The 27944-nt window shown below is 47.3% G+C and overlaps 2 protein-coding genes across 3 annotated transcripts; one reads left to right on the plus strand and one right to left on the minus strand.

The window, feature by feature from the left end:
• Nucleotides 1–3444: 3444 nt before the first annotated feature.
• CFAP97D1 (CFAP97 domain containing 1) lies at nt 3445–9575 on the minus strand. Of its 2 annotated transcripts, none has more exons than XM_063706394.1 (6): nt 9479–9575; nt 6782–6852; nt 6079–6197; nt 4657–4780; nt 4067–4123; nt 3445–3577 (listed from the first exon to the last, which is right to left on the minus strand). In XM_063706394.1, exons 1-5 carry the CDS (start codon nt 9534–9536, stop codon nt 4067–4069), a joined length of 429 nt encoding a protein of 142 aa, XP_063562464.1. In that variant the 5' UTR covers nt 9537–9575; the 3' UTR covers nt 3445–3577. The 2 variants fall into 2 exon arrangements, with proteins under 2 accessions (XP_063562464.1, XP_004041590.1); XM_004041542.5 differs by lacking the exon at nt 9479–9575 and adding an exon at nt 7385–8351.
• On the plus strand, nt 8941–21817 carry DUSP3 (dual specificity phosphatase 3). Its single transcript, XM_004041541.4, has 3 exons — nt 8941–9167; nt 13039–13265; nt 18128–21817. Exons 1-3 carry the CDS (start codon nt 9043–9045, stop codon nt 18331–18333), a joined length of 558 nt encoding a protein of 185 aa, XP_004041589.1. The 5' UTR covers nt 8941–9042; the 3' UTR covers nt 18334–21817.
• The last annotated feature ends 6127 nt before the right edge of the window (nt 21818–27944 follow it).

The raw sequence follows: 27944 nt of genomic DNA on the forward strand, positions 1-27944 counted from the left end.
TAGAAAGTGATATGGGCGTATTTTTGCATTAGTAATGCAAGTTGCAAATCACAAGTGCCTGAAATATGGCAGTAGCTCATACAGAGATTGAGACATAAGACTTGTCGCTTTAAGATCACCTCCATAGACCATAGCCTGGGCAAGAGAGTGACTCTGTCTTTAAACAAACAAACAAACAAAAAACCAAAAAAAGATATGTAGGGAGGGGGATAGGAGGAAAGAGAAGGAATGAAGTAAAAGATGACCTCAGGTTTTTAACCTGGGTGTCTAGAAGAATGGTTGTTCCTCAAACTGAGATTAACTGGAACCAGTTAATAATGAATTTGTATTTAGGCATGTTGTTTTTTTTAAGCTTTTTATTTTGAGATAACTGTAGATTCACATGCATGTGGGAAATAATACAGAGAGATCCTGTAAACTCCTTACCAGATTCCCCCAGTGGTAGCATAGTGCAAAACTATATGGTACAGTATCACAACAAGGATATTGACATTGATAGAGTCAAGATATAGAACAGTTTCATCATTGATATATTGGATGTCATCAAAATAAAAATATTTTGCTCTGTCAAAGACCCTGAGGATGAAAAGACAAATTATAGACTGGGAGAAAAATACATGCAAGGCGCATAGCAGGCAAAGGACTTATTTCTATAATATGTAAATAACTTTCAAAATTTGCTATTTAAAAAATCAGGCCAGGTGTGGTGGCTCATGCCTGTAATCCCAGCACTTTGGGAGGCCGAGGCAGGTGGATCACCTGAGGTCAGGAATTTGAGACCAGCCGGGTCAACATGGTGAAACCCTGTCTCTACTAAAAATATAAAAATTAGCCGGGCCTGGTGATGTATGCTTGTAATCCCAGCTACTCAGGAGGCTGAGGCAGGAGAATCGCTTGAACCCCAGAGGTGGAGGTTGCAGTGAGCCAAGATCGTGCCACTGCACTCCAGCCTGGGCAACAGAATGAGACTCCATCTCAAAATAATAATAATAATAATAATAATGTTTGAAAAACTAGAAACTACCCCAATGCCCTTTGATGGATGTATGGTTAAATATATTGTAGCATGTCCATACCATGGAATACTACTCAGCAATAAAAAGGCACACACAACTTGGATGAACATCAAGGAAATTATCCTGAGTGAAAAAAGCCAATCTCAAAAGGATGAACATACATTGCATGACGCCATTTACGTAATACCATGAACTAACAGAGAGGTGGAAAACAGATTGTGATTGCCAAGAGTTAGGCTTGAGGGTCTGAGGTGACTGTGGCTAAAAGGGTGGCAGTAGGAGTGTCTTTTGATAATAGTGGTTTTAAGTATCTCGAATGTGGTTGTGGTTACACAAAGCTATACATGTGGCAAAAACTGCATAGAGCTATACATATATGTACAAAAATGAGTGCATGTATAACTGATGAAACCTGCATAGGTTCCATGCATCATGCCAATGTCAGTTTCCTGGTTTTGATATTGTACTCCAGTTACGCAAGATGCTAACATTGGTGGAGACTGGGTGAAGGGTGCAGGAGGCCTCCCTGTTCCTTTATGTGCAACTACCTGTGAATTTTCATTATTTCAAAACAGAAAGTTTAAAAAGTCAGTGCAATGGTTAATTTAAGGTGCCAACTTGACTGAATAGAAACCTGGTAAAGCATTATTTTTGGGTGTGTCTGTGAGTGTTTCCAGGGGAGATTAGCATGTAAGTCTGAGTGAACTATGTGGGAAGATCCACTCTCAGTGTGGAGAGGCATCATCCAACTTGCTGTGGATTCAGAAAGAACAAAAACAGACAAGAGGCGAATATGTCAATCTATCTGCTGGAACTGGAATACACTCTTCCTCTCCTGTCCTGGGACAACAACTCTAGGCTCCTTGGCCTTTGTACTCCAAGACTCACACCAGCACCCTTGTCCCCCCTAGTGGGTTCTCAGCCTTTGGCCTCGAACTGAGAGTTACACTACCTTCTTCTTGGTTCTGAGGTTTTTGGGCTTGGACCAAGCCATGCTACCAGCATCCCAGTGAGGTGGGAGGCACGCCTTGACTCCAGAGGCGGGGCTTGGACACAGGATCCAATTGAGGACTAGCTAAAACAGGAAAGGGGTGGAAGCAGCTTTCCATAAGACACTCCCACTAGTGTGCCATGTCAGTTTACCATTACCGTAGCAACACCTAGGCGTTACCACCCCTTTCCGGGGCAATGACCCAGGGACCCAAAAATTACTATCCTTTCCTATGGGCCGGTCATGGTGGCTCACGCCTGTAATCCCAGCACTTTGAGAGGCCGAGGTGGGCAGATCACAAGGTCAGGAGTTCAAGACCAGCCTGGCCAAGATGGTGAAACCTCGTCTCTACTAAAAATACAAAAATTAGCTGGGCGTGGTGGCGAGTGCCTGTAGTCTCAGCTACTTGGGAGGCTGAGGCAGGAGAATCGCTTGAACCCAGGAGGCGGAGGTTGCAGTGAGCTGAGATCGTGCCATCTGCACTCCAGCCTGGGCGACAGAGTGAGATTTCATCTCAAAAAAAAAAAAAAAATTACTACTCCTTCCCTAGAATTTCTGCACAAACCGCCCCTTAATCTACATGTAATTAAAAGTACGTATAACTATGACTGCAAAACTCTCTGCCTTTGGGGTAGCCCTGTTCTGCAGGAGCAGTCATGGAGCTGTAACACTGCTGCTTCAATAAAACTGTCTTCTTCTACCCTACCACTGGCTCACCCTTAAATTCTTTCCTGGGTGAAGCCAAGAACACTCGCAGGCTAAGCCCCACTTTGGGGGTTGTCTGCCCTGCTCCACCAGGGTCTCCAGCTTGCAGACGGCCTGTGGTGGGACTTCTTTAGCTTCCATGATCTTGTGAGCTAATTCCCCAAATAAATCCTCTCCTCTCTCTCTCTCTCTCTCTCACTCTCTCTCTCTCTCACTCTCTCTATCTCTCTCACTCTCTCTCTCTCTCTCCTATTGAGTCTGTCTCTTTGGCAAATGCTGACTAATATAGTTGGGCTGAAAACTAGCATGACCAATCATAGCAGGCCTGCAACATTGTCTCCCCGTATGTTCTGAGACATTTTCACTGCTGCTGCTCCCTATAAATGAACAGAGTCCATGGAAACTTCAATGAGGCATTCTTTTCCGATCGTGTGTATTCACAGAGGAACTAATGGCATTTGTTCCTTGTGTTTTCTGAACCTTGATGTTGTCATGTGATTTTGTTTTCCATTTTGACAGTGCTGTACTTGTGGCTGGATGATCTCACTCCAGCTTTTCTTCTTCCATGGGATGGTGATGATGGTGTATGTTTTAAAGAGTTCTCTCAGATTTCTCTCTCTTTCTCTCGTTAAAACTTCTTTTCATAGCCCCAAATAAAAATGCTCATTGCATCTTTCCTTCTGCCTGCCCCATTTTGGAATGAGAACATAAAGCCTTTGGGTCCCCTAAATGTAACTTACGCATTTTATGTTCCAAGCTTTATTGAAGCATCTGAAGATGGAGCATTCAGCCAGTCAGGAGTGTCTTGACTAAGCAGCCAAGAAATCCTACGGCCTTCTCTTGTATCTTTTCCATGGTGAGTAACCTTGTATTCAGTGGAGAAGAGAGAAGGAGACACATCAATTATACAGAACTAGTCTTTGGAACGCCTGAGTGTCCATTTATCTTTCTCCCTTGGGTGGGGGAAACCACTTAGTCATTACTAATAATGTTAAATAATACAAAATGACAACATGCTGGTACTTTTGAATACTGACAGAGACCTGGAATGTAACTTTGGCACAACTTTAAAGCCACAGGTCTTCCAGTTTATGTCTTATTGGAACAAATCACTTCCCCTCAGACTCCCACAAAGCCTCAAAGATGATGACAAAAGACAATGTCATTTCCTTCTTGTATGGAGAGAAGAAATAAAGTCAGAGAGCCCCAAGTTTCCCGAATGGAAGACTAGTCAATATTATATGAGAAGAGCAAAATCCGTCTCCTTAACTGGGCCCCTCATTCGCCATTTATGGGGTTCTCAGGGCTTTGGTATCAGCTGTGGTCACAGTGTTTGACAGTAAGAGAGACATACCTATTCATTTTGGGAGAGAAGATATCTCGTGGTATTTCTGATATAGCGCCTTGAATTCTTGAAGGAAAAAAATTGGTTTATGTCAATGCCAGGGCATTGGTGCTATTACTGAAGTTCTAAATCCCAGGGATGACTTAGAAAAGATTTAAAGACCAAAGTCGGTAAGTGGAGGTTTTTTAAAACACCACAGATGGTTTCCCCTCCCCTGGCCTTTTTAAGGGTCATTCCTAAATGAAGCAAACCAACTGCATACTGACTGAATCTTATACCCTTCATCCCTGTACATTCAGCCTTTCTTAATGAATTAAGGGGTGAGGGAAGACGATACTAGATTATTTTTCTGAAACTGACACATAATTGTTGTGTTATGAAACTGACACATAATAGCTTTGCTACCAAGCTGTTTTAGCTGTTTGTTTGATGGTTTGTGCCTGTTAGCTTTGTTTGCTTTGGATGGTTTTTCTTTTAACGATTGTTACATTTCATGTGATCTGACTCTAGCTGTTTAGGGATTTTTCTGAGACTCTCTCTAGGCTGAACACCGACAAACTGTGTGTGTGTCTGGGAGTATAACATGAGTGCCCACATGCCTGCCAGTCTATCTCAGATGCCCTGCGGTCATAGTGGGGTTTGCGATCAGCAAGCCTCTTCAGAATGCCCTGGTTTTCCATGGTGATTCTCACTAGCTCGCGGTTCCTTGTTTCTCTGTTTAAGCTGAAAAACACAAAACCCCGAAATGGGTGAAGAAGGAAATGCTCATCTTGACGAGTGGGGGAGATGAAGTCATGAGATCATAAATGCCAGACTGTCTAAGTGCAGGGAGTAAACTGTCCTGCTGAGCCCACAGGCCCCTGGGACAGCCTGTTGGTCTGCACTGCACTCCGGGAAACATGAACCGCATTTGCAGGTTTATATCAGTGGTCCTCAACCCTGTTGCCCATGAGAAGATTCTACTTCATTGATCTGAGGTGAACCGTGCACACTGGCATTTTGTTAAAATTCCCCAAGGATTATAATGTAAAATCAGGATTGAGAACTTCTGGTTGGGGGAAGGTCTCCCTGTGGATAAATCACAAACGGCTGGCGACAAGTTTTGGGTCACCTCACTCCTCTCAGCTTTCAACTTATACCAGAATATACCAGGATATAGAATGGCATCTTGACCATCTCCTCCCTCCCAGCAAATTCTTTCTCTTGCATGCGCTTCTTTTGTATCCCTAATCACACTGCATTGTCATTATTTCCATAAATATCTCCCCTAAAAGACCTTGAGTTCTTTGAGGTAAGGAAACATACATCTCATTTCATCTTTATTATTCCTGGTACCTAGCACATAGTAGTTGCTCAGGAAAGATTTCTGGAACTAATTTTAAGAATGTCACATCATAGCCCCAGCCATGGTGCTATGGAACAGATGCCTGTGTCCCCCAAAATTCTTATGTTCAAATCCTAACCATGAAGGTGATGGTATTAGGGGGTGGGCCTTTGAGAGCTGATTAGGTCACCCTAATGGAATTAGTGTCCTTATGAAAGAAGCCTGAGAGAATCCCCTTTCTCCTTCTGCCCCGTGAGGTTACAGTGAAAAGATGGTTGTCTATGAAGCAGGCCCTCATCAGATGCCGAATTTACTGGCACCTTGATCTTTGGACTTCCTTGCCTCTAGAACTATGAGAAGTTTTTGTTGTTTATAAGCCACCAGTTTATAGCAATTTGCTATAGCACCCTATAATGGACTAAGACACATGGCCACCATTTTATAAAAGTGCGCAGTGCATTCTTGTGACACACTGAATAGGACTCTGAAAAGTCTCTTAGATGAAATAAAAGCTCTTTAATGCTAGAGAAAGGTCCCCATTTTTAAAGTTTTCATTCTGTGTAACATGGTCTGTTTCGTTCTCCCTCAAGATAACTTCCCTTAAGTACTTCTCTGACTTGGGAAAACCTCACACTAAAACCCAAGAGGAAAGTCAATTTTGACTTTTCAAAACTGAAATGAAGACAAAGAACATTACCTCTTGGAAAAATATTCATTCCAGCAATCCACCTTGGCAGGGCCGCGATGGGCATTTGCGATTTTCTGACACAGTTGCTTGTTTTCATACTCGATTTTGTTGATTTTCTTTTGTTCACCCTGGTAAGAAACCACACCTCACCATGGTGACACCATCAGTGCACTGCCCCAACACACAATGACTTAGTGTTCCCCTCCTCTGAGATCGTGGGAAAGGGGTACATTGAGGGCCACAGTGGAGACTGGAAGCAGAACTTAAAAGACCGGGCGGCCGGGCGCGGTGGCTCACGCCTGTAATCCCAGCACTTTGGGAGGCCGAGGCAGGCGCAAGGTAATGAAACTAAGACCATCCTGGCCAACACGGTGAACCCCTGTCTCTACTAAAAATATGAAAAATTAGCTGGGCATGGTGCCACATGCCTGTAATCCCAGCTACTCCGGAGGCTGAGGCAGGAGAATTGCTTGAATCTGGGAGGCGGAGGTTGCAGTGAGCCGAGATTGTGCACTCCAGCCTAGGCAACAGAGCGAGACTCCGTATCAGGGGGAGAAAAAAAGACTGGGGGTGACGTGTGGGGAGGAGGAGTATTAACAAATCTTTGAGTAGATGGGTATTTAGAAGGCTCTGGGAAATTGAACCTCTTTAGGAAACAGACTGGAAGTCAATAAAATACATCTGCACATCTGCAAGCAGCAAGAACAAATACCTGTAGTTTGCTCAATTTTAAAATGTGATTTGTGTGCGCCACTGGAGGTTTGGTATCAACAGTAGGCTTCACTAGAGAAGGGGGATAAAAGGGAACAATGTTACATCACAGGAATTCCAGTAGCGGCCTCAGAAAACCAGCACTAGACAATGTCCTTGACTAATGAACAATTTCGAATTAGGACCTTAATGCGACTCAAGAAGTTTGGTTTGATTTATCAAATGAACATCCCTGGAGAGTTTTGAGCAGAAACAAAAGAATAGTGAAAATAAAATTTACAGAGATAAATGTCCTTTTAATCCAATGAAAGAGCCTCTCTTCCAATCTTTTTCTAGTATTATTAGCCTGTCTATTGGCTTCTGAAGTCTTATCCTCTTTCTAACGTACTTCGGCTGTAAGGAGTTTAAAGGAGTATTTCCATCCAGTGAACTCCCTGGTGGAAGATACATTTTGTTATTGGTGCTAATGCCCTCTTCCCCGAACTCAGCAGATAAGGCCCTATCATCCCAAGGCTGTGACCTGGTCTGGTTTACTGTTGATCTCTTTATGGGGTACCATTCCAAAATCCCTAATAGCAGTGTCCAGCCCAAACTGCCCGCATACCTATTTGTATTCTATTCTTGTGAGATACGTAGTGGCCAAAGTCCAGTTTCTTTCTGAAGGTTGTGCTTTGCCTGTGATTAGAGACGATGACAGGGTAGGCCAGATAATCCAGGGAATTGTTCATCTTCTCTTCCTAGTCTCACTTCAGAAATGAGGTACCCAGACTCCTCTGTGAGGTGCCTAGCTGTCCCCATGACAAGCTGTCATAGTTGCCCAGTTATGACATCAGGGACAGGTCCCGGGAAGGGAGTAGGAGCAGCAGAGCATGGCTGGCTGCCTCTGGGCTTGTGTTTTTAATGCTAACCTCGGCTCAAGTCAAGATGAAGGTCAAGGAACTCGAAAGCTTTCCCCGCTGCTTAGAATGCAGATGCTGCCAGCCAACACCAGAAGGAAAGAAGTGGTGCACCGGGAGGGGAGGGCAGGCACGGGGTGGGGTGAGGGATACAGAAATTCCAGCCTTGGTTACACATCTTGGGCTATCAGCTAAGTAGTCTCCACTGCAATAGCTCCCCTGAAGGTGCAAGACCACAGTTTTGGGGGAGGAGAAAGTTGACCCTAATGATAATCGGATCCAATTCCTTTTGCAAATGAGGAAACTGAAGACCACAGTAGCAGCAACGTTACTCAAGAACCGAGTTGGTGGCAGGGCTGGGCTCAGGATGTGGGGTTCCTGAATTCAAGGCCAAATTTGCCCTTTTGCAGGAAGGAAACTGCCAGTTTTTCACGGCAGTAGGGGAGGGCGGCTTTCCTCCAGTACACAGACTATCTTTTGTACTTAGTGGGAGTTCAGGAAATGCTGAGTGGCTTATGGTGGGCTGGCATCTGCTCCAGGAAGGGCTGCGGGAGTCTGATTTATCTCCACCCCAGCACAGGGTATAGCACCCACTGGGTGCTCAACGCATTTGTTGATGAAGGACTAACACTTATTGAGTGCTCGCCATGCAGTGCTGGGTGCCTTCTTTGAATGTCACATTTAACCCTTCCAGCAACCCTAGAATTAGGTACCATTACTATCCCGCTTTTTTTTTTTCTGCAAACAGGCTCAGGTTAAGTAATTCCTCAGAATTCCAAACCTGACTGCTTTTAAGCACGACGATGACTCTCAATGAATGTTGAAAGCAGACGCGCCCCAGAGTAGGGCTTCTCAGACTTTGACCGTAGGGACCTCCTGGGGTCCGTAAAATGTCCACTCTGATCCAGCAGGGCTGGGCTGGGGCGGGGATTCTGTCAAGCGCCCGGGTGGTGCCTCCACTGCAGGGAGCCGCTCACGAGCCCAACCCGGCGGTCCCTGTAATCCTGAAAGACTGAAGCGACCCCTAGGTGTACCCCCGCCACAGAAATGTTTATTGGGCCCTGCATTTAATTCAGGGAAGGAAGTTACCGCGCTTGCCAGTTTACAAAGATACACAAACGGCCTGGACCGGGATAGGGCGAGAACCCCTGAGACTCGAGGGCGGTGGCGTCTTCCCCCGGGGACGCGCCCAGGAGTGGCGCGCGGGGCCTCCGCGTCACGGCGCCCGCGCTCCGCAGCTCCCGGAGCCCGGCGGGCCCGCCCCAGGGGCGGGACGGGGCGGCTCCCGGCGCGAGCCCCCGCCCAGCTGACCCGCCGCTCTCCGCCTCGCTTGCTCCTGCCGGGCGTGCAGGGCCCCGCCGCCGCCATGTCGGGCTCTTTCGAGCTCTCGGTGCAGGATCTCAACGACCTGCTCTCGGACGGCAGCGGCTGCTACAGCCTCCCGAGCCAGCCCTGCAACGAGGTCACCCCGCGGATCTACGTGGGCAACGCGTGAGTCCCTTTCGCGAGCCCGGCCCCGCCGTCCCTCTCGGGACGCCCCGCCCACCCGAGGCTGGGGTCGGGGTGTCGCGAGTCTTGGGTTGGGGGAGCCCGGGCGCGATGGCCCCTCCGGGAGCCACAGCGGGGGCTTGGGAGGGGCCTGGAGTCGACGCCTACCCCCGCGCGTGGGGCCAAGGAACTGGAACCCTGCCTGGCCGGGAGCAGCCCTTCCCCGTGTCGGGGTGCACGGAGCCCGGGTGGCGCCTGCCCGGGTCCCAGCCGCCACCCGCTTGGGGCTTGGCCTTGGGCGGGGTCGGGGCTACCATGTTCACTTAACAGGTGGCCCTCAGTCGCCCGGCCGGTCTCCTGCCCGCGCGTCATGTGACAGCTGCCTGGTTCTGCAGTGAGGTCACCGCGGAATGTCTGCCTTCGCCGCCATGGCAACGGGCCGACGTCACAATTCGGGCATGGAATTTTCCCGGCCCGGCAGTCCCGGATCAGGGAACCTAAACACCCCAAACGAGCGAGTCCGGGTAGCTGGGCCGGGATTTCCAGGCCCCCACCTTCCAGATGTGATTTGATTTACAGGAGATTCTAGAACGGTCCAGTGATAACCCCCTTAAGGACCTGAGCCACCACCTAGAAAAGGCTCTTGACCTTTCACCCCCAGGCTCTGTCACCCAGGCTGGAGTGCAATGGCGAGAGATCTCGGCTCACTGCAACCTCTGCCTCCTGGGTTCAAGCAATTCTCCTGCCTCAGCCTCCCGAGTAGCTGGGATTACAGGCGCCCGCCACCACGCCTGGCTAATTTTTGTATTTTTAGTAGAGACGGGGTTTCACCATATTGGCCAGGCTGGTCTCTTGGCCAGGCTGGTCTCAAACTCCTGACCTCGTGATCCGCCCACCTTGGCCTCCAAAAGTGCTGGGATTACAGGCGTGAGCCACCGCACCCGGCCAGTAAGAGATGTTTTTAAATTTAAATTTAAAATTTTTTTTCTAGTGAGAATGTCTAATCAGCAGGAAAGAACCAGTGTTAACATTCTGAGATGTGAAATAGGAGCCACAAGAAAGAATATATTAGCATGCCTGTACAGCCTTGGAAAGGCTCAGGTTGGATTTTCATGATACTCTGAGGACCCAGTTACCAAAATCCTAAGCTTCATGGCTCAGCCCAAGGATGGCATGTTGAAAACTCAAAACTAACCCTCCTCCCATTTTACAGAGGAGGAAATGGTGGCTCAGAGTGTGTGAGGGACTACAAGGACAGGGTCAATGTCTTGTTCATGTATGTATTTCCTGACCTCCGCTATGACCTGCTGTTTAGCCTGCCAAGGACTGCCACGGAGATGGGGGTCATCGTGGAACTAGAAGGGGTCCATCAGGCCCCAGCCTCATGGGGACAGTTCTCATCCATTCCATCATTCATTCACCAGTCTGAGCACCTGCTTTATGTCAGGCACTGTACAATGTTCATTCATAGTAGAGATAGTAATAATGATAATTGTAAATTTTTTGAATGTTGAATTATTAATAGTATTAGAGGCCTGGCGCGATGGCTCACGCCTGTAATCCCAGCACTTCGGGAGGCCGAGGCAGGCGGATCACCTGAGGTCAGCAGTTCGAGACCAGCCTGACCAACATGGTGAAACCCTGTCTCTACTAAAAATACAAAAATTAGCTGGGCGTGGTGGCTGGCACCTGTGATCCCAGCTACTCCGGAGGCTGAGGCAGGAGAATCGTTTGAACCCGGGAGGTGGAGGTTACAGTGAGCCAAGATCGCACCATTGCACTCCAACTGGGCAACAAGAGCGAAACTCCATCTCAAAAAAAAAAAAAAAAGTATTAGAGAAGGGAGATGAATGGGAGTGACTCTTCAAAGTGTTTTTTTCTATCAGCCACTGCTTCACAGTCTTGTGCAGTGTCCTAAGCAGGAATGAACAGAGTCCCACAGTGTCAGCCAAAGGCTTCAGGAATTGGAAAGCTCTAGAGACACCCTTCCTCTTGCACCAAGCAGCAAGCAGGCCTTGTTAGCCTCAGGAATCCCGCTTGCTTGGGCAGGTTGGCCATTCAGCTGTCATCACTTCCCAAGTGGAAACCAAGGTCGTACACGTCTGGTGTAGCCAGAGTGGCAATTGCTGATGGCCACTGTAGAAAATACATCCCTTGCCCTCTAAGCACCTCTGACCTTGACTTGGCCAGGGGTGTGGGGGTTCCTCAACAGGGAGGATCAGTGAGCACCAAGCACCAAGAGGATTTGGGCTCCATCCCCTTAACAAAATCAGGGCCGCAGCCACGTCCTCACAAGGCAGAGCCAGGGCCTGTGTGAGCCACATGTGCCAGGCCTTGGGGGTTTTGCAGCAGATGTGGGCATGAGGGGCAGAGTGAGGTGGAAGATAGAGCAGGGCTGGATGTCGGGAGAAAGGAGGTCTTCTCCCAGATCTGCCACCAGCAGCACACGGGGCCTGTGCCCATCCCTCTGCTCATCCTGTTGGGCCTGAGTTCAAGCTCTGTTAAGCAGGGATATTGCCATCCTTGTTCCTCACAGGGCTGCTCACAGTGGGCAAACAAGATCACATAGGAGGTGGCATTTTATAAAGTATAAACTGCTATTTGGACTGGGATGTTTTGTGAGATGAAATAAAGGGGCCTTTTCACCATTCAGACCAATTATTATTTTTATTTTATTTTATTTTATTTTTCGAGACGGAGTCTCACTCTGTCACCCAGGCTAGAGTGCAATGGCACAATCTCGGCACACTGCAACCTCCACCTCCCGGGTTCAAGTGATTCTCCTGTCTCAGCCTCTGTAATCCCAGAGTAGCTGGGATTACAGGCATGTACCACCACACCCGGCTCACTTTTGTATTTTTAGTAGAGACGGGGTTTCACCATGTTGGCCAGGCTGGTCCCGAACTCCTGACCTCAGGTGATCCACCTGCCTCGGCTTCCCAGAGTGCTGGGATTACAGGTGTGAGCCACCGCACCTGACCTTAGATAAATTATTTTGTAACCTCCCATAGTTCTGTTGGGGCCACTTACTCCCCAAGTACTAAATCACCCAAAAGAGCTTTGGAAACGTAGCCAGTGGAATGTGGCAGGTAGGATCCCTCTGGGGGCAGGGAGGGGGCTGCCTGGTACGTGACAAATTTATTCTTTTGCACTCATTCACCGCTTATTTATTCAGCACCTACTGTGTAGCAGGTACTATAGCAGATGGTGGGGAAACAGACTTAAAGCAGACATGGTTCCTCTCTCAAGGAGCTCACAGCCTGGATGTCTAAACACAGAAGCACAATCAAGCATTAGAATCATAGTGCTCACTGCCGTGTCTGGCTCTGTCAATGGAATAGCCCATTTAATACTCATAACAACCTCAAGGAGAAGGCACTGTTATCCCCATTTTACAGAGAGGGAAACTGAGGCACAGAAAGGTTAAATGGCTTGCTTAAGGTTGCCTGGCTAGTACCTGGGCTGGATGCAGACCCAGTTAGTCTGGTTCCAGAGCCCATTTGTAACCAGTTGGCTATGTACACCCCCACCACAGCTTAGGGAGCATGGGGCCAAATGGAATGGAGGGGAGACAAACACTGCGGAGGGTGTGAAAGATGAGAGGGCGCATTTCTCCAGAGAAGGTGGGAAAGAGCATTCCAGACAGAGGGGACAGCATGGCTATGAAACCACCAGTCTATTTGGGGAAGCTGCTGGCAATTCGATATGGCCAGAGTGAGGGAAGAGGTCATAAGATGAGGCAGGAGAAGCTGGCAGGGGCCAGAGCATGGAGGGTTTCCTTGCCTTGCCAAGAGGCTTAAATCCTTCTCCATCTTCCTCCCCCTGGGGCTGCCATTTGGTTGGTTAATCATCCCCACCACTGTCTCCTGTCCAGGTCTGTGGCTCAGGATATCCCCAAGCTGCAGAAACTAGGCATCACCCATGTGCTGAACGCGGCTGAGGGCAGGTCCTTCATGCACGTCAACACCAATGCCAACTTCTACAAGGACTCCGGCATCACATACCTGGGCATCAAGGCCAACGACACACAGGAGTTCAACCTCAGCGCTTACTTTGAAAGGGCTGCCGACTTCATTGACCAGGCTTTGGCTCAAAAGAATGGTAAGGGACCTCCCACCAGGAAAAGCTCTGACTGGACTGTCCCTCTGGAAAACAGGCCCACAACAGGTCTCTTCTTGGAAACTCCCTTGTTTCCCATCTTCTGGGGTGAATGACAGAGCTGTAGGTCTCTCTCTGCTCACCTGGCTGCCTATCTAGTGGCCCCATGTGTCACAGGATGTGCAACTCATTCACACCATGGCAGCCCCAGGGTCCTTGAGTTTGATTGCACTTTGGCTGGAGGTTGGTTTCCAGTTGCTTACACGTCCCCCATTCAAACAGCTGTAACGATGAGGAAGATGTGTTAATGTGTTAATGTGCATGGCAAGAAGTCCTGAGGTGAAGGAGCATGGGGGCTGGTTGATTAAGGGGCTGCTTGATTCAGCAGCTCCATGGTGGCATCTGGACCAGGCCCTTTCCCTTTCTCTCTTCTGCCACCTCAGTGTTGGGTGCTCCCGTCATGGTCCCAAGATGGGATCCGGTCACCACATCCAAGCAGGACAAAGTACAGCAGATGAGGCCCTGCAGCCATCTCTTCCCACTTTTTTTTTTTCCTCTTCTCTCTCTCCCCCTTTTTTTTTTTTTTTTTTGAGATGGAGTTTCACTCTTGTTGCCCAGGCTGAAGAGCAATGGCGTGATCTTGGCTCACCGCAACCTCCACCTCCCAGGTTCAAGCGATTCTCCTGCCTCAGCCTCCCAAGTAGCTGGGATTACAGGCATGCGCCCCCACGCCTGGCTAATTTTGTATTTTTAGTAGAGATGGGGTTTCACCATGTTGGTCAGGCTGGTCTCCAACTCCGGACCTCAGGTGATCCGCCTCCCTCGGCCTCCCAAAGTGCTGGGATTACAGGCATGAGCCACCGTGCCTGGCCACTCTCTCTCTCTTTTTTAAAGAGACAGGGTCTTGCTATGTTGTCTAGACTGGTCTCCAACTCCTGGGCTCAAGCAATCCTCTCACCTCAGCCTCCTGAGTAGCTGGGACTACAAGCATGTGCCACCATGCCCAGTCTCTCTCTTTAAGAACAAGTAAAACATTTCCCAGAAACACCCCTCACATCTCATTGGCTAGAGATTCACGTGATTGCCTGGCAAGGAGAAAAGGGGTAGCTGCGGTTGGCTTAGGTTGGCAGTCAGCAAACCACAGCCCCCCTGGCCAAATCTTCCAGCCACTTACAGAACACTTCCTGCAGCCCCCAAATATAAGATAAGGCTGAAGGAGAACTACCAAGGCGCTGGCAGTCACCAAGGCATTCCAGCAAGAAACCCTAGAAGGCCACAAAGCAGACATCAGCTGAGCAGGCTGGGCCACTTGCCCTTTCTCCCTTTCTGCTTTTAGCTGTTTCTCTCAGCTCCTCCCTTTACCTCTTCCTCCCTCCCCACCCCAAACCCTCCCAGCGGTGGGGACTCCCATGAGGTGTGAACAGCCTTGGCTGTACTACACTGATGACTTTTGGGCCCAGCAGGCTCACTGTCTGAATGATTTCCAGTAAACAGAATTTTCTAGACCACTGGACAGTGAACGCTTAGGGCTCAGAGAGAAGCTTTACTGTGGAGTATCTGCAGACTTTGCTGACAGGCCCCTCATGGTCCTTCCTGGTCACTGTCACCCCCCGACCCTGCTCACCCCCTCCACTCCAGCTGTACTGAGTTCCTCACCCTGTGTAAACATAGGCTGGGCGAAGGGGAAGGATTTTGTTGTTCTCGTGTAATAGCAATTGGTTATTCATTCAGGGAATTTCAAGCCCTCTGACTTTGTTTCCTCTTTCCAAACAACTAGGAACACGCCCTTTTTTTGACCTGTCTCAGTCCAGGTGCGCTGGGTCTTTAGTCTGAAAAGCTCTCTCTGCCTCTCCCTACCCCTTCCTCTGGCAAACTCCACCTTGTCTTTGGCATGGTGTCCTCTCTTCCATGAAGCCTGTCCTCAGGCTGGGTCTACTTTGTTCCTTGTCTGTCTCCTTAGCACCTGATGTGGCATCAGGCACAGAGTAGGTACACTGCAAATGACGAATGAGCAAGTGATGAAGAATTCCATGGGCTCTAATGCCAAAATGCTTCTAAGAATGAGTGGCGAAGTGAGTCAACAGAAACATGCTGGCCTCCGACAGTGTGTGGGGCCCAGGGACCCATCACTGAGAGCTGGGTGGGATGGCTGAGGGTGCTCAAGAGGGAGCAGTCACTTCCAGCTGGGAAAACAGCTTCATGGAGGAGGTGGCATCTGGGCTGAGCCTAGAGGAATGGGAGGTTGAACTGGCCCCTTTCCCAGTAGGCTCTGTGTGCACTGGGCATGCAGAGTATGTTCTAGATGGTAAGGTGGCTGCTCTGCAGAGGGTCTCATTCCTAGGGTGGGGCAGGGGAAGCCCCACTCTGAATATTTCGGGCATACAGGCCGGAGGGTGAATGGGCAAGAAAGTGGAGGACTCCTGCTTCCTGATTTGGAAGGCATTGGGAAAATAGAGTGGTGTTTTGGGGGTAGGGTGATAGGAGCAGAAGAGACTCTGTTGGACTCTGGGCTAGCAGATTCCTTGCCAAACAATGGCCTTATAGAGGTGTGTTAGTAGGTAATAATTCACTCAGCTAGTCAGCAAATATTTATTGAGCACATAGTGTATGCTAGAGATTGTAACGCATCCAAAAATCAATGCCCCACATTTCTTGCCTTTTTTTTTTTTTTTTTTTTTGAGACGGAGTCTCGCTCTTGTCACCCAGGCTGGAGTACGGTGGCTCAATCTCAGCTCACTGCACCCTCCACCTCTCAGGTTCAAGTGATTCTCCTGCCTCAGCTTTCTGAGTAGCTGAGATTACAGGCGTGTGCCACCATGCCCAGCTAATTTTTTGTATTTTTAGTAGAAACGGGGTTTCGCCATGTTGGCCAGGATGGTCTCGAACTCCTGACTTCAGGGGATCCGCCCACCTCGACCTCCCAAAGTGTTGGGATTATAGGTGTGAGCCACCATGTCCGGCCATTTCTTGCTGTTAAAGAATTCGTCCTCTGGGAGAGAAAAGTCGATCTGCGCATGTCTGGCAATGACACAGGACCAGGGCTGCTGTAGTTGAGGGTGTACTAGGTGCTACCAGAGGATGCCCAGTATTGGGTAACATTTATTGAGTGCACATGGATGCCAGGTGCTAACCTAGAGGATTCATGTGTCCTCTCCTTTAATCTTCTAACCACCTTGTGCAATGGGTACTATTGGCCAGATAAGAAAACTGAGGCACCTTGAGGTTAGGTGGATCATGAGTTAATAACCAGTGTATTGGTCAGGATTCTCTAGAAAAAACGGAACCAATAGAATATACAGTCGGTCCTCCAAATCCATGGGTTCCACATCTGTGGATTCAACTAACCGCAGTCTGAAAAATATTAAAAACAACATAAAAAGATGTTATGTCTGTACAGATTTACATGTACGATTTTTTTTCTTGTCATTATTCTCTAGATGATATAATCTAATAAATGTTTACATTGTCTTGGGTATCATAAGTCATCTGGAGATGATTTAAAGTATAGGGGAGGATGTGCTGTGCAGAGGTTATTTGCATATATGATGTCATTTTATAATCAGGGACTTGAGCATCTGTGGATTTGGGTATCGGCAGGAGGTCCTGGAGCCAATCTGCCCTGTGGATATTGAGAGATGGTGTCTATTTATATATATATACACACACACACATACACACACACACACACATATATATACACGTACACACACACTATATTAAAATAACCCCATCTCTACTAAAAGATACAAAAAAATTAGCTGGGCATGGTGGCATGCGCCTGTAGTACCAGCTACTCAGGAGGCTGAGGCAGGAGAATTGCTTGAACCCGGGAGGCAGAGGCTGAAGTGAGCCGAGATCGCGCCACTGCACTCCAGCCTGGGCAACAAGAACAAAACTCCATCTCAAAAAAAAAGAAACAAAACACTACCAGCACCCTGGAAAGCACCCCCAGTCTCTATGCTCCACCACCCCCATCCCCAGCTCCCAGGGCCTCTGCCACGCGGGCTTCTTTTTTTTTTTTGAGACAGAGTCTCGCTGTGTCACCCAGGCTGGAGCACAATCTCAGCACAATCTCACCTCACCGCAACCCCTGCCTCCCGGGTTCAAGCAATTCTCTGGCCTCAGCCTCCTGAGTAGCTGGGATTATAGGCTCGCGCCACCACACCCAGCTATTTTTTTGTATCTTTAGTAGAGATGGGATTTCACTATGTTGGCCAGTCTGGTCTCGAACTCCTGACCTTGTGATCCACTTGCCTTGGCCTCCCAAAGTGCTGGGATTACAGGCGTGAGCCACTGTGCCCAGCCCCTTGCAGGCTTCTGACAGCACAGATGGTTTTGCCTGCTTTCCTACTCTGTGGGCTCATCCACCTCATATGTGTGTGCTGCCTCCGTGTTGCTTCTGCTAAGTGGCAGGCTGGTCATTCTTTGTATTGTCCTTTCTACTGTGGATGGGCCTTTGGGGGTTTCTAACTGTGGGCCATGATGTGCAGTGTTGCCTGTGAACATTCTGGCCCATGTTCGTGAATGTGAATGCGTATCTCTATTGGACCTGGGCCTGGGAGTGGGATTGTTGGGCCAGAGGGGATGCACGTGTTCAGCTTGAGGAGATACCGCCGTGCCGCACAGCTTTCCAAAGTGGTTGTGCCAATTCACGCCTCACCTCCCCCAGCCACGCAGAAGAGTTCCAGTTGCCCCATATCTTCACCAGCACTTTGGGTTTTCCATCCTTTTCATTTTAGCCATTCTGGCAGGCACACAGTGGCGTGACATTTTGCTTTTAAGTGGCACTTCACGGAAGAGTCTTGACCAACGCCATGGTGTGATGGGACGCCCCCAGCTCACCACGTCTCCCCTGTTTCTTACAGGCCGGGTGCTCGTCCACTGCCGGGAAGGTTATAGCCGCTCCCCAACGCTAGTTATCGCCTACCTCATGATGCGGCAGAAGATGGACGTCAAGTCTGCCCTGAGCATCGTGAGGCAGAACCGTGAGATCGGCCCCAACGATGGCTTCCTGGCCCAGCTCTGCCAGCTCAATGACAGACTAGCCAAGGAGGGGAAGTTGAAACCCTAGGGCACCCCCACCGCCTCTGCTCGAGAGGTCCGTGGGGGAGGCCGTGGGCAAAGGTGTCCCGAGCTGCCATGTTTAGGAAACACACTGTACCCTGCTCCCAGCATCACAAGGCACTTGTCTACAAGTCTGTCCCAACACAGTCCTGGGCCACTTTCCCCACCCTGGGGAGCACATAAAGAAGCTTGCCAAGGGGGGCGTCCTTGCTCCCCAGTTGTCCTGTTTCTGTAACTTATGATGTCTTTTCCCTGAGATGGGGGCTCAGAGGGGGAAGGCCTGTGGCCTGCATGCTTCCCGATGGCCCAGGGCAGGAGGTGTGTGGAAGTGTAAGGCCTAGGATGCTCACAGAGGTCCCTCATGACCTCCCTTCCCCAACTCCCGAATCCTCTCTTGAGTGTGGACCTCAACACCTTGAGCCCTAGTAAAGGAACTATGCAAATGCAGGCCACTCTCCCCACCATGTCTGTGCCCCCCACTGTCCCCACAGCCTTCCACACCCTGTGCATAGGCAGCCCTCTCACGTCTTGAGGTCTGAAGCTGGGGCGGGGGTGTCCGTCAGTTATTAGTGGATGGAGATTCCCACAGCAAGGCTGCATTTGAATGATTTCCTTAGGATGAATGGTCCCTACACAAAGAGGCCTTGTGGGCAAACCTGGAGAACCCTCCTAAATCCATAGAGTTTTCAAAATGTGAATCTTTGGAAGCCTTGAGTTCAGAATCTGCTGCTCTGGAATATTTCCCTTCGATCTTATCTCAGTCACTTCGTTTTTGAGAAGAGCGATGCCTTGGGCATGCTTTTTTTTTTTCTTTTTTAGAAAACAGGGTGTTGAAGTCCAACCTATTTAAAAACCCCACCATTTGGAGAATTACAAGGGTTTTGTCCTGAATTATAGTGTTGGCAAGCCCAAGCCACTCGTGCTAACTGCTTTTTGTCTCGGTTGCTATTCCAAGACCAGAAGGAGGAAGTTGGCCAATTACAGCGTGTGTGCATGGGTGTGTGGGGGGGGTGTGCCTCTCAGAAACGCGGCCAGAAGACAAGCAGGGAAGTGAAAGGTCCCAGGCACACACCCTGCCCATTGCAGGTGGCTCTTACAGCTCTCTGGTGCCAGCACGGGATCCCTGAAGTGACTCAGCCAGGCAGACATGAGACATGGTGAAGTGTCCAAATGGATCCTTTATTGGTGGTAGAGCAAAAAAACCCAAACACGATAAACCTTTCAAAAGACTTTCTAAGGATGATATTGGAATGCACTAGCCCTCACATGTGTATGCACATTTGCCAGAATATAAGAGTTTTGTTTTAAATACAGTCTTGTTAGGATTTTACATTATTGTTATTATGGAAAGTGATTGTGATGCTATTTATCTTCAGGGTCACTCTGGGCAAAGAGAAGGTCCTCAGCCATGCCCCCCAGCACCTTGCACATAGGTGTCTGATAAAAGTTTAAGAAATTAAACACTTTTTGAGCACCAAATATATACAGGGCATTGTTCTGGTGGGTGTGTCACGCTCCCAGAAGACTGAATTCATGGTAGGATCACTCGCAAGGCCTTGTGAAGGAGTCTTACCTAAAACGAAAGAAATATCAGGGACTTTTGTTGACTATTTACAACTCAGTTTTACATTTAAATTCAGGCAGTGTTAATATGCCAAGGTAGGGAATGTGCCTTTTTCAGAGTTGGCCAGGAGCTCCTGGCTGAGACACGGAGAAGCAGGTGTGGCGTAAGGCCTCACTCCCGGCTGTGAAGGTCTCTGATCACACAGAAGCAGCCCTGCCCAGCCTGGTCATTTGCTGTCCGCTTTTCTCTGTGACCACAGCAGCCCTGAACAACCAGTATGTGTCTTCTTCTCCAGATAGTGAAAAAGGTGTCCAGATAAACCCACCTAAGTGAAATGGCCATCCTCTAAACTGGGTACCTCACTGCACAGCTTCTAGGTAGCCTTCCAACTTAATCTAACTTGAGCCTCACAGTAACCCTGTAAAGTTAGTAGAGCTTGTTCTTGTATTGTGACCTTTTTAAAAAAAAGGAACTGAGGTTCAGAATGATTAAGGGCCTGGCCCCCAGGGTTGTCCAGCTCCATAAGGTGGAGGTGGGCAAGATTTTGGGTCTGCTGCTCCCTGAAGCTGGATTCTTTCATACGATACTCTTTCTCAAGAAGTGGGCTCCCTGGGATTTCCAGGTGTACTGCACTTACCCTCAATCCAGCCCCGGAGAAGCAAGTAAAAAGGGTGGGTCCCTCATAGGCTAGAATGTGCAGCTCTTTCTCCAGGTGGGATGTAGCACCCCGAAGTAGAGCTTTCTGCTCTGCTCCTGGAAAAGGCTAGGGAGCTGGGGCTGGGGTTCCCCTCCCATGACCAGGCAGTGGTCACCCCATGGGACAGGCACAGCTACTTACGTGAACACAGCAGGTTGGTGTGGCTGGCTAACTAGGACCTCTCGAAAGTCTCTGTGGGGGCATGAGGGAGAAAAGGCCATTGGGAGAATTACTGCCTTTACTTTGGGACTACTTTTATGCTGATAACTTGGGATTTCTTGATAGTCCTTCACCCCTGAAACCCCGTATTTACTTAACGAGATTTAGCTCTTAGTTCTTCAAGTAAAATTAAAGTCTCTTGTGTAAGAGCCAACACATGCCCAGTTGTGGATGGGAGCTGTTCCTGGACAGCCTTCTACTGCCTGGGAAGTGATGGAACAGGAACTCAGGGTGCCCTTACCCCCTCCCCAGACCTGTTCCCTTTCTTTGACTGACAGAGCACCATCCAGGCAAAATTAGAGCGCCAAATGGTTTTCTTCTCAATCTTAAAGCAGTATACCTTTCCACAGGCTCGTCTGTGTCCCTGCCACTCTGAGTTATCCAGAAACCACCACCTACAAATGAGGGGACTCATCTAGAAGACCTCTAAGGTCCCCTTTTGGCTCTGAGGGGTCTCTAATAATCCCCACTTGGAATTCAGCACCGCAAGGAAATTATGGGTATGTGAGCCATAATATGATGGCCAGCAGGTGGCGCTGCCTTCCACCCATGGTGATGGATGGTTTGGAAAGGGAATGTTGGTGCCTTTTGTGCCACAAGTTAAGATGCTACTGTTTTAAAGGAAAAAAAAAGAAAAAAAGCACTGATCTTCAATATGAAGACATGAGCTTTTCTCGCAGGAAATTTTCTTTTTCACAGAACTGGTGTCAGGAATCACTGAAGGGCTAACCGTGATAGTCCTTGCAAGTAAGTCAAGGTTTTATCCTGATTGGAAATAGAAGACATTTCCGGTTGAGAGAACAGATTCGTTGGAAGCTTAACTTTTGTTGCCTCTTAACTCCGCCAAATTTTAGGGTAATTTGATTGTGAAAGAGTGAATTTTTCTGGACAGAAAAGGGAGAGCAACCAAATTGGTTTTTTCTTTTTTAAAGGAAGTTTAATGTCCATTGTATCACAAATCAGTGTTAAAACACCAAAACTTTAGCCAAAATAAATGTCTTACATTACAAAGGTATTGTTTTTTTGTCCTTCTTATCACAGTTGATATTCTTTTACGTTTTTATGCTTAGCTTTTTTTGTTTGGGCTTAGATTTTATATTTGCTATTTCTAACTTTTTAAAAATAATCATTTAAAACATAGCCGTTCTGAGCTAGTTATAGGTTCCATGATGGCACTGTTTATGCAGTAGATATTGATGAACACCTTTCCAGTACCAGAAATGTTCTGGTACGAATATTCTTAGGTAGAATGGCCATAATGGTCCTGAATGGAGGTAAGGTTTGTGCTTCTAAGAAAGCAGGGTACTAGGGTGTTCATCTCAAGGTAGCCTCACGTGATGACTGGGTGACATTTTGAGATTTGAGTGATCCTGCAAATGAACAGTCCCTAAACATATCCCCTTCCCCCAGATGCCTTAAATTCCACTATTGGTGCTATGTTCCTTTGAATAAAAAGCCTTAGAGAAAGTGGGTGCCTTTTCCTCCCAGACAGAAGTCTGGGCAGAGAAAGCCTCTCGAGGTTCCCATTCCCTCTATCACATGAAGCAATTGGACTCGCTTCCTATTTGTCAAGACTCTGACAATGTAATCTTTATGGTTCTACACAAAATCTTAAGGCAGAGCACTAAAATATAAAAAAGGTAAAAGTTTTTAAGTATAATTTAAAAAAAAATTTTCATTAAAAATAATACTATATGTACATAGTAATACACTTCAACAATGCAAAAGGCTTATATGGAAAAGTGAGTCACTTGCTCCTTCAATCTGTCTCCCCATAAGCATCATATCCTTAAAGGAAAATGTCAAGCATATATAAGCACACATATGTGCATACGTGTGTATATACAGAGATATCTCTGCTTTGTTGTTTGTTTTGCTTAGCTTATATTATGGTTATTGTTTTTATTGTTCTACCCCCTTCATCTTAACAGCTACATAGCATTCCATTGTGTATGGATGTGTAAATAAAGACAAGGTGATTTGGACGTCCCTCAATGCAGGCTACTGCCTAAAAGCAGAAGTTTGCCCTCCCAATCCAGATATTTCCTTTTTACCACCTACAAGTGGGAGCAAAATCTGTTTTAAAATGCAGCCAATAAGGAGAATCCTCAGTTTCCATTAATTAGAGATAGGGGCCTCCTCCAGAACCAAGTAGAGAATGAAACCAGATGACCTTTGAGAGTCCTTCCAGATCAAAGATTCTATGATCCCAAGGAGTCAAAGGAGCATGATATACTTTCCAAATTTGGCTTGTCATTCAAAGTCTGGTCCAAATGCCACATCTTACCATAAGGATCCCAGATCCTCCCCAGGGGAAAGAGATTGTTCTCTCCTTTGAAGGCCCATAAGAAAATTGTCCTTTTGAAAAAATGCATCTGGTGAGGATGTGGAACAACAGGAACTCTTTGTTTCAGTGGGGAATGCAAAATGGTACAGCCACTTTGGAGGACAGTTTGCAGTTTAGTTTCTTGCAAAACTACACATACTTTTATTGCACAATCCAGCAGTCATGCTCCTTGGTATTTATTCAAATGATTTGAAAACTTAACGTTCATATAAAAACCTGCACACAGCTGGGCATGGTGGCTCATGCCCGTAATCCCAGCACTTTGGGAGGCTGAGGTGGGCAGATCACTTGAGGTTAGGAGTTTGAGACCATACTGGCCAACATGGGGAAACCCCTTCTCTACTAAAAATACAAAAATTAGCCAGGTGTGGTGGTGCTCACCTGTAATCCCACCTACTCGGGAGGCTGAGCCAGGAGAATCACTTGAACCCAGGAGGCGGAGGTTGCAGTGAGCTGAGATCACGGCATTGCACCCCAGCCTGGGAGACAGAGTAAGACTCCGTCTTAAAACAAAACAAAACAAAAAACCTGTACAAAATGTTTATACCACCTTTATTAATAATTGCCAGAACTTGAAAGCAACCAAGATGTCCTTCAGTAGATGACAGTAGGTGACTAGATAAACCGTGATACATCAAGATGATGGAGTGTTACTCAGTGCTAAAAAAAAAAAAAAAATAAGCTGTTCATGCCGTGAAAAGACATGGAGGAACCCCAAATGAATACTACTAACTGAAAGAAGCCAATCTGAAAAGACTATGTATGGGTATATTCCAACTCTATATGACATCCTGGAAAAGGCAAAAATAAAGGTACAGTAAAAAGATCAGTGGTTGCCAGGGGTTGGGGAAAGGCGGGGAGGGATGAATAGGCAGAGCACATAGTTTTTTTGGACAATGAAAATACTGCCCATCTGTATGATACTATAATGGTAGATGTATGTCATTATACATTTGTCCAAAGCCATAGGATGTACAACACTCATGCTTGGATGTAAACCATGGACTTCAGGTGATAATGATGTGTCATGTAGGCTCATCAATCATAGCAAATGCACCACTCTGGTGGCGGGATGTTGATAACGGGGGCAGCTGTACATGTGTGGGCACAGGACGTAAATGAGAAATCTCTGTACCATCCACTCAGTTTTGCTGTGAACCTAAAAGTGCTCCAGAAAAAAAATAAAGTTTTTTTTAGAAAAAAGCATCTGAACCTTTTTTTCAGTGGCATTGATCACCTTCCATCTGGTAGTGGAGTTGTTTGGATGCAGAAATTATTTCTTCCATGGTATGCGAGCTCCTGGAGAGGGAGTGCGTGTCCCCCTTGCTTTATTAAATGTTTGGCAAGTGAACATCGGAAGAAGCAACTTGATAGAAACAAAAGCTGGTAAATAATCACATGGAAAAGCAGCTTTTCTAGAAATTAAGGTTCAACTATTAAATTCAATGTTTAAAAAAATCGGCTGGGTGCGGTGGCTCCCGCCTGCAATCCCAGCACTTTATGGGATTGTGGGAACACCTGATGTCAGGAGTTCAAGACCAGCCTGGCTGACATGGCGAAACCCCATCTCTACAAACCAAACAAAAAAAATGCAAAAATTAGCTGGGTGTGGTGGCGGGAGTCTGTAGTCCTAGCTACTCGGGAGGCTGAGGCAGGAGAATTGCTTGAACCCAGGAGGTGGAGGTTATATGAGCCAAGATCACACCACTGCACTCCTGCCTGGGTGACAGAGTGAGACTCTGTCTCAAAAAAAAAAAAAAAAATCAACATCCCAAACCCAGTGTTGACAGTCTTATTTATGGGTTGAACTGCATTCCTCCCAAATGCATATATTGAAGTCCTAAGTCACAGTACCTGAGAATGTGACCTTATTTGGAAATAGGGCTATTACAGATGTAATTCGTTAAGATGAGGTCATTAGGCTGGGCCTAATCTAATATGCCTGACCTCCTTAGAAAAAAGGGAAAATTCGAACACAGAGAGAACACCATGTGAAGATGAAGGCAGGGATTGGGGGTGACACTTCTGCAAGCCAGTGAATGCCACAGCTTGTCAGCAGCCAGCAGAAGGCAGGTAAAAGGACTTCCTCACTGTGCTCAAAGGAACCAACTCTGCCAACGTCTTGAACTTGCACTCCTAACCTCCAGCTCTGTGAGACGACTTCTGTTGCTTATGCCACCCAATTTGTGGTAATTAGTTACGGCAGCCTCAGCAAAGTACCACCTATGGGAGCCTCTATTTTGCAGGTGAGGGCGGGGACTGGGCTGAGTTTTCTGGAAAACAGCCCTGCAATACCCTCATCAGACCACCAAACTCTTCACACTCCCTCAGACACAGCATTCACTTCCAGAAATAACTCTAAAGTTTTGTTTTTTTTTTTTTTAAACTTTGTGGAATACTACTCAGCCAAAAAAAAAAAAGAAAAAAAAGAAAAAGGAACATGTTACTGATATGTACAACTTGGATAATGGAAATAATGCTGAGTGAAAAAAAATCCCCAAAGGCTACATACTAATTTATTCCATTTATATAACTTTTTTTTTTTTTTTTTTTTTTTTTTGAGACAGTCTCACTCTGTCACCCAGGCTGGAGCACAGTAGCGCGATCTTGGCTCACTGCAACTTCCGCCTCCTGAGTTCAAGCGATTCTCTTGCCTTAGCTTCCCAAGTAGCTGGGATTACAGGTGCGTGCCACCATGCCCAGCTAATTTTTGTATTTTTAGTAGAGACAGGGTTTCGCCATGTTGGCCAGGCTGGTCTCGAACTCCTGACCTCAAGTGATCTGCCTGCCTCGGTTTCCCAAAGTGCTGGGATTACATGAGTGAGCCACCGCACCTGGCCGCATTTATGTAACAATTTTGAAGTGAAAAAAAAAAAATGACAGAAATGGAGATTAGATGAGTAGTTGCCAGGGGTTAGTTGTGGGAGGGAGGGAAAAGGAGGGAAGGAGGTGGGCAACAGGAGAAAGACTTGTGGTCACAGAGCTGTGCTTTATCTTGACTGTGGTGGATCCCCAAATTTACCCGTGACAAGATTGCATAGAACTAAGTATACACACACGTGAATGCGTGTGCACACACACAGTGGAGGTTAAACCACGGGAGATGTGGGTAAGATTGGTAAATTGTGTCAATATCAATATCCTAGTTGTGATATTGTCCTATAGTTTCACAAGGTGTTATCGTTGTGGGAAACTGGATAAAGGATACACGGAGTCTGCATTTTCTTTTTTTTTTTTTTGAGACAGGGTCTCACTCTGTCATCCAGGCTGGAGTGCAGTGGCACAAGTATGGCTCACTGCAGCCTCGACCTCAACCTCAAGTGAACCTCCCACCTCAGCCTCCCAAGTAGCTAAGACCACAGGCGTGCGACCCCATGCCCAGCTAATTTTTAAATTTTTTGTAGAGACTAGGCCTCACCACGTTGCCCAGGCTTTTATTTCTTATAAGTATATTTAAATTTATAATTATATCCACATTTTAAAATTTTAATTTAAAAAATTACTCTGAGGCTGGGCATTGTGGCTCATGCCTCTAATCCCAGCACCTTGGGAGGCCGAGTTGGGCAGATCACCTGAGGTCAGAAGTTCGAGACCAGCCTGACTAACATGGAGAAACCCCCGTCTCTACTAAAAATACAAAATTAGCCAGGCGTGGTGGTTCATTCCTGTAATCCCAGCTACTCGGGAGGCTGAGGCAGGAGAATTGCTTGAACCCAGGAGGTGGAGGTTGCAGTGAGCCAAGATTGTGCCACTGCACTGCAGCCTGGGCCACAGAGAGAATCTGCCAAAAAAAGAAAGAAAAAAAAATTTCAGCCGTACAAGGATGTTCATAGCAACCCTGCTGAAAATAGGAAAAAAAATTGGAAATAACCTAAACTACTCACAATAGGAATCAGCTAAAACCCTGGGGGTTTAATTCCAGGGAATACTGTGAACAATGACAAGTTTGTGTACTGAGTAAAAATAAAGAGCTGTCAATGACTTAACATTAAATGAAACGGCAGAAGATGTCACAGCAGGTTCTCGCTGAGCCATTCAGAGGGGTGGGGATCATTTAGAGGTTCAAGTCCACTGCATTCTTCTTTTTCCGTTTAATATTACTTCACTTCCAAATGGAAAGGAAAGGAAAGGAAAGGAAAAAGGAAAGGAAAAAGGAAAGGAAAAAGGAAAGGAAAGGAAAGGAAAAAGGAAAGGAAAAAGGAAAGGAAAGGAAAGGAAAGGAAAGGAAAGGAAAGGAAAGGAAAAAGGAAAGGAAAAAGGAAAGGAAAAAGGAAAGGAAAGGAAAGGAAAAAGGAAAGGAAAAAGGAAAGGAAAGGAAAGGAAAGGAAAGGAAAGGAAAGGAAAGGAAAGGAAAGGAAAGGAAAGGAAAGGAAAGGAAAGGAAAGGAAAGGGAAAGGAAAGGAAAGGAAATCACGTCCGGTCCTGAGACTTGCCATCCTGCAGTCACCCCTCCTTTTGTCTCCAGCAGGTGGCAGACGCGTTCCAGGGATGAATCCCACTGCCTCTGTTTAATGCAGACGGTCCAGCCGCTCCCAACAGCAGGTGGGGCTATAAGCATCCATCCTACCTGCTCAAGGAACCCAGGCATCAGAACTGCTCTCTCCCAAGTCCATTGCAAGAAGGCAGTCGTCTGGTCATGAGAGGGTTAACAGTCCACATTCCAGAGCAAGGGAAAAGGAGGCTGGAGGGTCATAGACAAGGGGAGGTGGCACGGAGGGCCAGCTTCTCACAACACTACCGGCTCTGCTGGGAGAGATAGATCACCCCCAACAATGGCCACAGCTGTTTTCA

The sequence above is a fragment of the Gorilla gorilla genome, chromosome 4 (genome assembly GCF_029281585.2).
Source record: "Gorilla gorilla gorilla isolate KB3781 chromosome 4, NHGRI_mGorGor1-v2.1_pri, whole genome shotgun sequence".
NCBI lineage: Eukaryota > Metazoa > Chordata > Mammalia > Primates > Hominidae > Gorilla > Gorilla gorilla.

Coding starts and splice junctions, on each gene's coding strand:
- CFAP97D1 (XM_004041542.5), bottom strand. CDS start 7,508: ATGAACAATTCCCTGGATTATCTGGCCTACCCTGTCATCGTCTCTAAT. Junction 4,781..6,078: donor AATGAATATTTTTCCAAGAG/GTAATGTTCTTT, acceptor TGTGTTTTTCAG/CTTAAACAGAGAAACAAGGA. Junction 4,124..4,656: donor CATCTGAGATAGACTGGCAG/GCATGTGGGCAC, acceptor TTTTCCTTCAAG/AATTCAAGGCGCTATATCAG.
- DUSP3 (XM_004041541.4), top strand. CDS start 9,043: ATGTCGGGCTCTTTCGAGCTCTCGGTGCAGGATCTCAACGACCTGCTC. Junction 9,168..13,038: donor CGGATCTACGTGGGCAACGC/GTGAGTCCCTTT, acceptor TCTCCTGTCCAG/GTCTGTGGCTCAGGATATCC. Junction 13,266..18,127: donor GGCTTTGGCTCAAAAGAATG/GTAAGGGACCTC, acceptor TGTTTCTTACAG/GCCGGGTGCTCGTCCACTGC.